The 14,124-nt window shown below is 48.0% G+C and overlaps 1 protein-coding gene across 1 annotated transcript in view; it reads right to left on the bottom strand.

The window, feature by feature from the left end:
* Window positions 1-13,909: 13,909 nt before the first annotated feature.
* LOC104999184 (troponin T, fast skeletal muscle-like) overlaps window positions 13,910-14,124 on the bottom strand; it is a 16,338-nt gene continuing 16,123 nt past the window's right edge. Inside the window, exon 16 of the mRNA XM_010854696.1 lies at window positions 13,910-14,109. Within this exon, the coding sequence (XP_010852998.1) occupies window positions 14,055-14,109 (55 nt within the window). The 3' untranslated portion in view covers window positions 13,910-14,054. The remainder of the gene's footprint in view (window positions 14,110-14,124) is intronic.

Below are 14,124 nucleotides of genomic sequence, written 5' to 3'. Positions count from 1 at the left end.
AGCGGACGCGAGGGCGGGACGCGTGGACGGAGCAGGCGGGAGACGTGCACACCGCCGCGCGTGAGGCCGGGGCTCAAGCCCGGCGCTCCGGGACGACCTGGAGGGGTGGGACGGAGGAGGCGGAGGGAGGGGACACACGTATGCCTGTGGCCACCCCGTGTCGCCGTGAGGCAGAGACCAGACAGCGTTGTGAAGCAGTCGTCCCCCGGTTAAAAATAAATACATTTTTAAAAAGCTACTTTAAAAAGGGAAACATTTCAGCACACAAGGAGGAAACTACAAAGGAAAATAATAAGATGCATGTTTTCAGTAAAATAAGGTATGAAAAATGGCAATAAATTAAGGGCAAAGAGTGTGATGTTGTCCTGAAGAATTTCAAAGAGAGATTTTTGTGTGGCAGGAAGCAGCACAATATTGTAAAGCAAATATCCTTTAATTAAAGATAAATAAATTTAAAAACTAAAGACGTTAAACTAATTAGGCTTATTAGGATGTTAAATTACATGGGAAATATTATCAAACAAAGAACAACATTAAGCCTTCTTTATGTTATGTCTATATAAATATATTATACATTATGTGTTCCAGAAATTACATGAAATTCCTGGAAGCCTTGTGTGTCCTGACATAAAATGTTATCTGACATAAAAACTGAGGCTCCCACTGAAGGGGCTGAACCCAAGAATCAGGGTAAAAAAACAGAATCTGTAAAGTTTATGGCACGTGTAGACAAAGTCCACTCTGCGTCTACAAAACTCAGCCCTCGCCGTCAGACGTTTCCCATCCTGATGACCTTGTAAAATGGTAATAACCTGCTCCTGAATCGGAGAAACCAAGATGGTAAACAACCGCTGTAAATTAAGTGAACAATCAGGCTGTGGGAAACCCAAGACTGCCGCGTGCTTCCTCCCGTCTCCCTGACAAACCCTATTTTTCATTTGATGGAGTAAAACCTTCCCTTGACGCAAGGCTTATGGCCTCACGATGACAAAGAAACAGTTTAAGAATGTGTGTTCCTCTTGGCCTTTCCTTTCCACAATCTCCAGTAATCAAGGCTCCCGCTTCACTGGGCAAATCATACGGGTCTTAAAAACAACAAAAAAAGCCTCACAAACGTCTTGAAATTATCTGTATTCCTATCACTCTCAATCATCAGGCGAGGTCAACAAAGCTAACGGAAAACCTGGACTCAAACAGGACAAAAACTAACTACAGGCATTGAGTGACCTGATAAGTATGATTACAATTTTTATGACTTTTTGTTTGACATGTTACTGGCTTTTAATCTTTGTTTTCCAGATGGAAAAGAGCCTCTCCCCTTAAGCTTATTGTGACTGCAAACAATTTTGTGAATTACCACCTTTGTAAACAGAGTTGAAGCATTGATCTCTTCTCTCTACCTGATCCCTTCAGCATTAGGAAACTCGCAAGTGTCCAGCAGCCTTTCCGGGTGAACAGGAAGGCCACTTCCTGGCAGGCACAGCAACCTCAGAACTCTCTGGACCTCGAGAAGACAGGAGTCCACACAAACCTGTAGGTGCTGCTGGCAGAGTCTGGTGGCAAAGCTTTCCTGGCCACGGGAGGCCTTTGAGAAGTCCAATTTGAGATTCTTTATGAGTTAGTTTCAACACAGCCAAATTTGAAAGTGCCCATAACCTCAAAGAGGGCTTCCCTGGTGGCTCAGCTGCTAAAGAATCCACCTGCAATGTGGGAGAGCTGGGTTCGATCCCTGGGTTGGGAAGATCCCCTGGAGAAGGGGATCACTGCTGCCCACTCCAGTATTCTGCCCTGGAGAACTCTATGGACTGTGTAGTCCATGGGGTCACAGAGTCGGACGTGACTGAGCGCCTTTCACTTTAACCCCAAAGAAGACGTACTGTCGGCAAGCAGCACATGAAAAGGTGCTCACACCACCAGTCACCAGAGAAGCATAAGTCAAACCCCGGTGAGACGTTGCCTCGCCCCCATCACCACGGCCATCGTCAAAAAGACCCCAGCGACAGTGGTTGGCAAAGACATGGCAGAAAGAGAGGCCTGGTTGGTGGAAATGTCAGTTGGTACAGCCACTATGCAGAACAGTATGGAGGCTCCTAAAAAAACTGAAAATAGAGCTTCCATGTAATTTAGCAATTCCACTTCTGGGTATATATCCACAGGACGAGAAGAGGCACGTGCAATTCCACTTCTGGGTATATATCCACAGGACGAGAAGAGGCACGTGCAATTCCACTTCTGGGTATATATCCACAGGACGAGAAGAGACACGTGCACCCCAGTGTTCGTAACAGCATTGTTTACGATATGAAAGCTACCCAAGTGTTCACCAGTGGGTGAGTGTCTGAAGATGATGTGGGGTATGTATGTATTCTATATATTTAATATACACAGTGGAAGGTTTTGTTGTTGTTGTCGTGTCCAGCTCTCTTGTGACCCCGTGGACTGTAGCCTGCCAGGCTTCTCGTTCCATGGGGTTTCCCAAGCAAGAACACTGCAGTGGGCTACCATTTCCTTCTCCAGGGGGCTCTTCCTGACCCAGGGATTGAATCCACCTCTCCCACATTAGCAGGTGGATTCTTTACCACTGAGCCACCAGGGGAGCCCCCGTGGAATATTACTCAGCCATAAAAATGAACTTCTGCCATTTTTCAGCAATGTGGAGTAACTTAGAGAATCTTATGGTTAATGAAATAAGTCAGACAAAGAAAGACAAATAGTCTATGGCATCATCTTTATGTGGGACCTAAAAATACAGCAAATGAGTGTACATCACAAAACAGAAACAGATTCACAGATATAAGGAACAAATTAGTGGTTATCAGTGGGAAGAGGCGAGGTAGAAGCATGGGGTTCAGAGGCACAGACTGCTGAGAATGCAGTGAATCACCAGGGTCTCCCCGGTAGTCCAGTAGTCGAGGCTCCGTGCGGCTCACGCAGGGCACCCAGGCTGGGCCCTGGTCAGGGAGCTGAGAATCCACTAGCTGTACAGTGTGGCAAAGAAAAAAGTGGAAAGCAGATAACCAACAGGGATATACTGTCCAGCACAGGGAAATACAAGCACTAGTTTTGATCACTGTGAGTGGAGTATAATCTATAGAAATGATGAATCACTATGCTGCCTACCTGAAACTAATGTAATATTGCAAATCAACTAACCCTCAGTAAAAAAGAGAGCCTGTGTGTTCAATTAACTGTAGGTAAATAATCAGGTCACGTTTCTTGAAACCAGACTTATTTTTTGCAAACAGTCTTAATCTGCCTACACTTGATGGAAATAAGGATGATTTTAGAGACAAGACATGTTTCAACAGAATACCTTTGTGGATGCTAAGTTCTGGTGCTATTGTCTTTGAGGTTTGCTATTTTCTGCTTAAAACTCACTTCCTAAACGACTCCTTGCTACTGTGTCACAGTATTGTAAAGTTTAAGTAAATTATTAAAAGGATGTTCTAAGCTGCTTTCTGAGGCTGATTAACTTTGGATGAAGGTCAGACACCCTATGCCCCACACCCAGGAGATTGTGTAGACCGAAAAAGACATCATTTAAAGGACTTTCTCTCCAACCTGGATGGAAGAGCCCTCGCCAGGCACTCTTCACGGGCTCACGCACAGTGAGACTGAAGGGAATCGACTCCTGAGTTTGTATTTCCCACATTACAAAGGCCTCTGCATCAGGCTGGTCTGCAGAGAGGACTGTTGACCTCGAACTCACCTTGAAACGGCCACCAGGACAAGAGCCTATGACTGCGGTGGGGACAGCTGCCCAGGAATCCGGGCCAGGCCTGCACGACCCACCCTGTTAATTCCGTTGAACTGCCATGCAAATGTCTGTCTCCCTAGCAAAGGAAGAAGTTATTGTTCTGGCTACGCTTTTACCCCAATTTCGGGATGGAAAGAAAATTCTTTGGTAAAGTTGTCAGTAAGTACCTCTAGGGCGAGCAAAGTAACTGACCATTGGACCTGTCATCGAATTCCTTGGTCAGCGCAAGACTGAGGTAGGCGTCTCATAGCAGCTGTCACTGACATTTCAGATGCTCCGCAGATAACCGCTCAGCTAGACAGACCTCCCTCTGGCCTGACCTTTCAGGTTCAAATTCTTCAGCATATGAATGTGTCCTCCTCTTGTCTGATATTTCCCTCTGTTCTTAAGAGACCGAGCACAACTTCCCTAGGACACCCCCAGCCCCACTCTGACCCTTTCTTAATTAACAAGTGTTGTCAAGAGAAAAACACAAGTAAATGAAGCCAGCAACTCCTCCTGTCAAACACCATCACAGATGGCGTTTGGAAAGACTGTGGAGGAAATGACCCATGGCTTAACACCGTGTTAACAAAACTCCCAATTAATGAGGCTATCAATGAGGGCTCTCGGGGAGGAATCACGCTCATTTCCCAGGGTTCTGTTTCACGTGTGGTTCTGGAAATGATCCACCTTGCCAAGGATGGGCACATAAACATCTCAACAGCTGGCAAACAGATTTATGGCCGCTGGCTTATTAAGTTCCCCCACTGTCAATACACAAGGAAATAAGCGGTCCTCCTCACTCTCCCCATTACAGAGTCAAGAGATCTGTGTCAGCAGGATACCAAGACAGTGGTGGCAAAGTCTCTTAGAAAAACGAATTCCTAACACAGGAATGTGTGTAAACATGATCAGAAACCCATCAGGCACCACTGGTCAAATAGCTGAGGAGGCTGCAAAAAGCATTGAAGCAAAACAGACATCCTTCCACTCCCTCGCCCGGGTCATATTAGATAACAGGGCTGCCCTGGATGCTGGCAGGACGGGGGGCGTCTGCGCTACGGAGAAAACTTCTTGTTACATTTACCTCCGGAGCAGCTGAGACTCGCCTAGAAGGAATTTCCCAAGATGTAAGAAAAACTGACCCCTTAAATGACCTGCTTAGCTGGCTCTTTGCAGGCATGAGCAATTTTTTCCCAGTCTGCTTTATAGATAATTATTATTTTCATAACATGTATTTATCAGTCTTTTCCTGTCAATCCGTTCATGACACAAGTCTACTGCTAAATGTTTATGTGACCGTTCAGCGTGGTTGATAAAATGCATAGCCTGTGAAATGTTTCCCCATTAGCAAGACTCTTTGCTTGTTTGCTGAGGCTGATTAGTGTCCACCCTACGCGGGTAGCTAAGCAAATCTCTACACACATGGAAATGGACAAAGAGGCCTAATGTGGGGGCAGGATGGACCAGGGTGGACAGTGAGCGTCCTGCCATCAAGGGGCAAATACTTGGTTACTGATGCTTTCTGCTGAGACATGTATGATCCAAGGAGAGAAATAATGAAAGTAATTTTGGCGTATTCAGGGTTGGGAGAAATGATTCCGGCTTATGCACGACTCAGTTTAAACTTTATGCTCAGTCACAACGGCCTGTTTGTGGCCTATGCCACAGGCACCGCGCATCTGCTTTAATCATTCGAGAAAAGGGCGTATTGACCAGAGGTAAAGAATGTCCATGTTACAGATAAAGACAAGCACTTCCTTCCCGGGGATGCCCACGCCGGCGCTCCTTTGGTGATAAGACCGCCTTCCCAGGCGCCACGGCCGTCCTGACTCACTGCGTGCGTGCTGGTCTGTTTTTGCTCGAAACCTTGAAGGAATGTACCCCTGACTCGTTTGATGTTCTTTGTTCTGAGAAGACATAAAACGGGGCTGAAAAACACGCTTCCGGGCAGCGGTCTGTCAGCGTCATCCGAGAGGCTGCCTTCCGGGCTATAGTCCTCCGTTTGGCTCAGAATTCCTTTCCGTGCCCATGGCAGACGGTGCGCATATTTCTGTCAGCCTAAGTCATCAGCAGGTGTGACGCGGAGACAGAGTGTTCTGTGCGCGCTGATTTTTCATCCAGGCGCGTCTGCAGCCAGTGCTGGCCTTTGCCTCAGTCAGGTATCACGTTAGAGGAGCCCCTCCGTCCAGCACTCCCTCTGCACTGATGGATCGCGTTCGTTCCTTCCCCTCCCTGGCATCTGTGTTCTGCTCATCTCGCTGGTCTGAGCTGACATCGGTGCTCATCTATATTTGATTTTCCACTTGCTGTGATCGCTCAGGGTCTCTTTTCTGTGGCTGACTACTCCCAATTTGGCCCACTTTTCTGTGCAGTTGCTTGCCTTCCTGACGGTGTCCTCAAGTTCTTGCAGAGCGGTCCTTGGTGTCTGAGGGGGATTGGTTCTGAGACCCCACAGATATCAAAATGCAGGGATGGTTAAGTCCCTTATATAAAACAGTGACACGTCTGCACACACCCTACCTACATGCTCCCATGTTCTGCAGATCATCTCTACATTATTTATAATACCGAATACAATGGGAAGGGCTTCCCTGGTGGCTCAGTGGTAAAGGACCCCCCTGCCAGTGCAGGAGATGTGCAAGACACAGGTTCGAACCCATGGTAGAGAAGATCCCCTGCAGAAGGAAATGGCAACCCACTCCATCATTCTTGCCTGGGAAATCCCATGGACACAGGAGCCTGGCAGGGTTGCAAAGTGTCAGACACGACTTAGTGACTGAACCACAGCAACAGCAACAACTCAAGGTACATGTTGTGTGACTAGCTGTAAATAGGACATAAATAGCTGCTGACATGCGGCGATGCAAACTTTGCTTTTGAGAACTTCCTGGAATGTTCTTTCCTGAGTATTTTCGATCTGAGGCAGGTTGAATCCAGAGGCAGACCTACTGTATACACTGAACACTAATTCTTCATCACCGGTGTGTGTGTTACAAATACCTCCTCCCAAGAGATGCCTTGCGTTTTCACTTGCAGTGTCTTTAAATGCAGAGAAGTTTATTTTTTTAAACCTTATTCTTGTTGAATGTATTGATCTTTTGTCTTACGGTTTGTGGAGTTTGTGCCTGTTTAAGACATTTTCCTTGATAGTTGAGCTTCCTGGTGATTCTCCTATACTTTTTTCTTAAAAGTTCAAATGTCTTCTTTATTAGATGTAGAGCTTTCAGTGACCAGGATTGAAACCCATCAATCCTGAAGGACATCAGTCCCGAATGTTCATTGGAAGGACTGATGCTGAGGCGCCAGGACTCTGGCCACCTGATGAGAAGAGCCAACTCACTGGAAAAGTCCCTGATTCTGGGAAAGATTGAGGGCAGAAGGAGAAGGGGCAACAGAGGATGAGACGGTTGGATGGCATCACTGACCCAGTGGACGTGACTTTGAGCAAGCTCTGGGAGATGGTGAGGGACAGGGGAGCCTGCTGTGCTGCGGTCCACGGGGTCACAGCGAGTCAGACGCGAGGCAGTGACTGAACGCAAACCACCACGAGGGAGGGCAGTGCTGGTATTTGGGTTTGCTCCCAGTGGGTGTGCGGCTGTTTCAGCTGAGAAGAATGTTGCCCACCACCCAGTCCCACCCACAACACACCCTGGAAGGAATTCAGTGCAGAGACCAGGAACGAGACACTCTGTGCTCTGGGGAAACAGGCAGAACAGGCCCTCAGTTAGTTAGACATTTTCAGGAGAAAATTTATGAACCCGGATTCTTGCGTCTCCTCATACTTAGAGAAGCACTAGAATTGTTAACTCAGATACCTGTTCCTCATGACCTTCAGCAACATTCTACCAAGACAGGAGCTTGGCTGCAGGGACCCTTGGACAAAATCACGGCTATACTGATCGCCAACCCCCAGCACTTGGGACCAGTTCCTCAGAGCTGCCGCGAGGCTGCTGCTCAGGCTGTGTGTGCGAGGTGTGTGTACACACGTACAACCGTGCACGCTCACTTGTGTCCAACTCTCAAACCATGGACTGTAGCCCACAAGGCTCCTCCACCCCTGGGATTTCCCAGGCAAGAATACTGGAGGGGGTTGCCATTTCCTACTCCAGGGGATCTTCCCGACCCAGGGATCCAACCCACGTCTCCTGCATTCTCGGGCTGATTCTTTACCACTGAGCCACGTGGGCCCCCAGTCCTTAGTAACCCCCAAATAAAACTGAAAGTCACAGATCATCTGTTGCAGGTTCCTGTTTCAGCCCACACGGCCCATCCTGTCCCCATTCCTTCTGCTACCACGCCTGTCCCGCCCATCAGGTTTCCCTGTGTGTGGGGCTCCACACTTCTGTGTCCATCGAGGAACACCCACTCCACCGGCTTAGAGGACCCAGCTTTACACGGAAGCGTAGCTGGTAGGAAAGATTCCCCCGACCTCAGTCTTCTGATGGCCAGGCCCTATTTCCTTCCACAGGAATTTTAGAATTAATGTCGGTTTATCTGGGAATCCATATTGGAATGTGGGTGAGTTGCCCTGAATTCACATATTAATTTAGGGATAATGAACATTTTAAAGATACTGCATCTTCCTCTCGTCGAGCAGGGGTGACCTTTCCAGGAATGTTGATCGTCTGCGATACTTTTCAACAAAGGGATTCTATTACCCCTCTATCTTGTGTGTCTTTTGTTAGATTTATTCTTATTGTGTTTCTTACATTTCTGTTCTAAATGACATCTGGGAACCTTACCTCCTGTTATTAACATTCAGTTTTTCTTTCCTGTGCTCACTGACACACATCCTAACCCTAAATTCTAAAACTTGTTGTTGCTCAGTCACTCAGTTGTGTCCAACTCTCTGCGGCACACCAGGCTCCCCTGTCCTTCACCAACTCCCAGAGCTTGCTCATACTCACGTCCATTGAATCAGTGATGCCATCCAACCGTCTCATCTTCTGTCATCCCCTTCTCCCGCCCTCAATCTTTCCAGCATCGGGAGCTTTTCCAATGAGTCAGTTCTTCACATCAGGTGGCCAAAGTATTGGAGCTTCGGCTTCAGCATCGGTTCATCTAACGATTATTAAGGATTGATTCCCTTTAGGATTGACTAGTATCGTCTTTCAGTCCAAGGGACTCTCAAGAGTCTTCTCCAACACCACATTTCAAAAGCATCAATTCTTCAGTGTTCAGTCTTCTTTATGGTCCAAATATCATATCCATACGTGACTACTGAAAAAGCCATAGCTTTGACTATATGGACCTTTGTCGGCAAAGTAATGACTCTGCTTTTTAACATGCTGTCTAGCTTTGTCATAGCTTTTCTTCCAAGGAGCAAGTGTCTTTATATTTCATGGCTACAGTCACCACATTCAGTGATTTTGGAGCCCAAGAAAATAAAGTCTGTTACTGTTTCCTTTGTTTCCCCATCTATTTGCCAGGAAGTGATGGGACCAGATGCCATGATCTTAGCTTCCTGAATGCTGAGTTTTGAGCCAGTTTTTTCACTCTCCTCTTTCACCTTCATCAAGAGGCTCTTTACTTCCTCTTTGCTTTCTGCCATAAGGGCAGTGTCATCTGCGTATCTGAGGTTATTGATATTTCTTCCTGCAATCCTCATTCCAGCCTGGCATTTCACATGATGTACTCTGCATATAAGTTAAATAAGCAGGGTGACAATATACAGCCTTGACGTCCTCCTTTCCCAGTTTGGAACCAGTCTGTTGTTCCATGTCCAGTTCTAACTGTTGCTTCCTGACCTCAGGAGGCAGGTCAGGTGGTCTAGTATTCCTGTCTCTTGAAGTATTTTCCACAGTTTGTGTGATCCACACAGTCAAAGGCTTTAGTGTAGTCAATGAAGCAGAAGTAGATGTCTTTCTGGAACTCTCTTGCTTTTTCGATGATGCAATGGATATTGTCAATTTGATTTCTGGTTCCTCTTTTTTTTTTTTCCCCTAAATCCAGCTTGAACATCTGGAAGTTCATGATTCACGTACTGTTGAAGCCTGGCTTGGAGAATTTTAAGCATTACTTTGCTAGCGTGTGAGATGAGTGCAGTTATATGGTAGTGTGAACATTCTTTGGCATTGTCTTTCTTTGGGACTGGAAAGAAAACTGACCTTTTCCAGTCCTGCGACTACTGCTGAGTTTTCCCAATTTGATGGTATATTGAGTGCAGCACTTTCACAGCATCATCTTTTAGGATTTGAGATTGCTTAACTGGGATTCCATCATCTCCTCTAGCTTTGTTCGTAGTGATGCTTCCTAAGGCCCACTTGACTTTGAACTCCAGGATGTCTGGCTCTAGGTGAGCGATCACACCGTCGTGGTTATCTGGGTCATTAAGATCTTTCCTGTATAGTGCTTCTTTGCATTCTTGCCACCTCTTCTTAATCTCTTTTGCTTCTGTTAGGTCCATACAGTTTCTGTCCTTTATTGAGCCCATCTTTGCATGCAATGTTTCCTTGGCATCTCTAGTTTTCTTGAAGAGAGTTCTAGTCTTTCTCATTGTACTGTTTTCCTCTATTTCTTTGCAATAATTACTTAGGAAGGCTTTCTTATCTCTCTTTGCTATACTTTGGAACTCTGCATTCAGAGTTCCTTTGCCCTTCACTTCTCTTCTTTTCTCAACTACTTGTAAGGCCTCCTCAGACAACCGTTTTGCCTTTTTGCATTTCTTTTTCTTGGGGATGGCTTTGATCACCGCCTGCTGTATAATGTCACAAACCTCCGTCCATAATTCTTCAGGCACTCTATTAGATCTAATCTGATAATTGAATCTATTTGTCTCTTCCATTCTATAACCATAAGGGATTTGATTTAGGTCACACCTGAATGGCCTGGTGGTTTTCCCTACTTTCTTCAATTTAAGTCTGAATTTTGCATAAGGAGTTCATGATCTGAAATGAGCCACAGTCAGCTTGTTTTTGCTTGTCTTTGTAGAGCTTCTCCATCTTTGGTTGCAAAGAATATAATCAATCTGATTTTGGTACTGACCATCTGGTGATGTCCATGTGTAGAGTTGCCTCTTGTGTTGTTGGAAGGAGGTGTTTGCTATGACCAGTGCATTCTGTTGGCAAAACTCTGTTACCCTTTGCCCTGCTTCATTCTGTACTCCAAGGTCAAACTTGCTTATTATTCCAGGTATCTCTTGACTTCCTACTTTTGCATTTCAGTCCCCTATGATGAAAAGGACATCTTTTCTTGATGTTAGTTCTAGAAGGTCTTCTATATCTTCATAGAACCATTCAACTTCAGCTTTTTCAGCATTACTGGTTGGGGCATAGACTTGGATTACTGTGATATTGAATGGTTTGCTTTGGAAACGAACAGAGATCATTCTGTCATTTTTGGGACTGCACCCAAGTACTGCATTTTGGACCCTTTTGTTGACCATAAGGGCTACTCCATTTCTTCTAAGGGATTCCTGTCCACAGTAGTAGATATAATGGTCATCTAAATTAAATTCACCCATCCCAGACCATTTTAGTTCACTAAATTTAGATTCCTAAAATGTCAGTGTTCACTCTTGCCGTCTCCTCGTTTGACCACTTCCAATTTACCTTGATTCATGGGGCTAACATTCCAGGTTCCTATGCAATATTGATCTTTATAGCATTGGACTTTACTTCCATCACCAGTCACATCCACAACTTAAAATAGCAGTTTTCCTTGGTTTTCTTTATAGACAGTTATCTGATTGTGATGAACGGTCATTTCTCTGCAGGGATTAGTAGGCAAGAAAACAGGGAAGCTGACGTTCCTGCCTTACTCCTGATCCTCAGGGTGATCTTCCAAGCGTCCACTATTAGGATGATTTGCTGTAGGGTTTTGAAAGACGCCTTCCTCAAGGTGAGGAAGTTGCCTTCTAGGTTGACTAAGGAGCCGTGGACCGTGCCCCAGAGCACCCAGTTTTCTTCCCAGCCTTTGAGTGGTTTATGTCTGTGTGTCATAAATTGTCACATTGCTCAGTTTTCTAGTATAAAATTATGTTTGCATTCAAGGGGATTCCCCCTTGGTCATGGTGTAGTTTTCTAAAGCTTTTGGTGGGGAGGGATTTCATCACTGGCTCAACATTTTTAACGTGAAATCAGCCTATTCAAGTTTCAAGCCTCAATGAAATAAGTTCGTCTCCCCTGGAAACTGACCATTGTATCTCATTTTCAAATATTGTATCACAGAAAAGGCATCATAGACTGCTCTGCCACGTCTGCCGCATGCTCCCTCTTCGTTTCAGCGTGGTCTGTGCCTTCTCCCTTTCCTGCCTGATCGTCTCGGTTTTCACACCAGACATTTTATCAGCCTCCTTCAGAAGAGCCAGGTTTTCACTTTGCTGACGTTCCCTGGTGACCTTGTCTATTTTACTGCCTTCTTCTGTCTTCCTTACTCGCATCCATGCTTCTCTCCTCCTCGGGTTTTGTGTTTTGTTCGGTTGCTAACTTCTTGGCTGTGACGTTTCAGGGTTAGTCGCTCAGCCGTGTCTGACTCGTTGCAACCCCGTGGACAGGCTCCTCTGTCCATGGGATTCTCCAGGCAAGAGCACTGGAGTGGGCTGCCAGTCCCTTCTCTAGGGGATCTTCCCAGCCCAGGGATCAAACCCAGATCTCCCGCATTGTGAACATGTTCTTTACCACTTGGGCCACCGGGAAGCCATTTAACCCACTGCAAACATGGCTCTTCCCCTCCCTTTTCTAACAGAAGATGTCGGGCCCGACCTCTCACTGTAGGTCCCGAGTCGGCAGGATCTGTTCTGTGACGGTGCTCTAAGGTGCTTCCTAAGTGTCTTCCCCATCTCCTCTGGGATCCATCAACTATTCAGAGTGCATTTTTGCATTTCTAAACCTACGCTCATAAGCTGCCAGCCATCGGTTCTGACTGGCTGCAGAGGGCTGACTGTTCGCTGAGACATCCGTTAGAGCCTGAAGCTGCTGCAAAGCCCTGTCTATAGCCTGCTCCTGCCATGTTTCCCACGCACACTCTCCTTCAGAGGGACGGTGGCCGGTCGGCGTCCTTCAGTCGGGCCTAATTCTTCTGTTCGGAGCTCTCACACCCACCCCCACGCCTTCCATCTTCCTGACTCCCTGACCCCTAGATGTGCTTGAAACTCTCCTGCTCCCATCCCCGACTTCTTCCTCCCCAGCGTTCCCACCATCTGTGACTCAGCTCACGTTGTTCTGAACCTACGCGATTCCGTGAGCTGAACCCCCCGCCCCCGTGTGCTGACCGCCTCCCCCCAGGGCAGCTCTCGTCCCGTCGTTCCTGTGCGACGTGGAGGGACAGTGCTGGGCTCGGGGGACCTCGCTGTTTGTTACATGGAGGTGCTGCTCACCCTCGAGTCCCCCGCTGCAGGAGGGCGCAGTGGCCGGGCGCAGAGTATTCACATCGACTGCACGTAGCCCTGTCGTGCGGGGGTGGGGTGCCCAAGGGTCTGTGGACGTGTGTGTGTGTGTTGGGGTGCACGCTGTGTATGGGCACGTACCATCCGGGTGGGCGAGCTCATTGTCGGGGGCCTGGCGCCCCGCAGCAGCCTGAGCCGGGATGCTCCCCACTTCCCTCCACTCCGCAGAGCCCTCCCAGGGGGCCATCCGGGCTCGGCAGCTTCCTCCGTGAATACTTGGCTGAGCAAGGCTCTGTGTCTTGATCCAATTTTTGTGATTTATATTTTCCGTAATTCTACTTGGTCAGGCCTTTCAGACTTATTACACAGGGAGCACTCTGTTCTCGTATAATATAGAAAGAACGGTCTGTGTTGCCACGACTTCTCCCTGAGATGTGCTCTCCCCCCTCCCTGGGGCCGTGTGCACATCCCCTGCTCCAGGCTCCCTTCTGCCCTGTTTCTGGGGGACGTTTGTGCCCCAGGCCTGCCTTCTGGATGCTCTGCAAAAGCCAAGCTCTGTTGCCCCACACTGGCTTCAGAGCAGACCCGGGGGGGCTGGGGGCCAGCAGAGTGGGCTCGCACGCGGGGTGGGGACAGGGCGATGGTCTGCTGACACAAGCGGAAGCTGCTGGCAGAGCCCGTGGGCACCTGGGGCTCTCTGGGGTGTAGAAGACCACCGCCGGGGGTCTCCTGGGCCAACCCCTAGGTCAGCACCTGGATCCCTTGGGTCCCCAAGCTGCAGAGCAGCCCCCATGACGCCCTGCCCACCCGCAGGCCCCACTGATGAGCCAGCGCACACGCAGTGGAGGGGAGCCTGCTCGCTTTATTCACAGGCCCCAGAGCATGGACGCAGTGAGGACAGGGACGCGGGGAGCCCCTGGGGGCCGGGCGCCGCTGCGTGGACCCCCGGGCTGAGGGCCTCTGCCTCTGGGAACCTCCTTGGCCGCTCTACTTCCAGCGCCCGCCGACTTTGCCCTTGGGCGCGGTCCCGGCCTTCTTGCTGCTGTAAATGGGAAGC

The sequence above is a fragment of the Bison bison genome, unplaced genomic scaffold, assembly GCF_000754665.1.
Source record: "Bison bison bison isolate TAMUID 2011002044 unplaced genomic scaffold, Bison_UMD1.0 scf7180017853454, whole genome shotgun sequence".
In the NCBI taxonomy this organism is placed as follows: domain Eukaryota; kingdom Metazoa; phylum Chordata; class Mammalia; order Artiodactyla; family Bovidae; genus Bison; species Bison bison.
The sequence above is the reverse complement of the archived record's forward strand: the minus strand, read 5'-3'. Positions and strand labels throughout refer to the sequence as shown.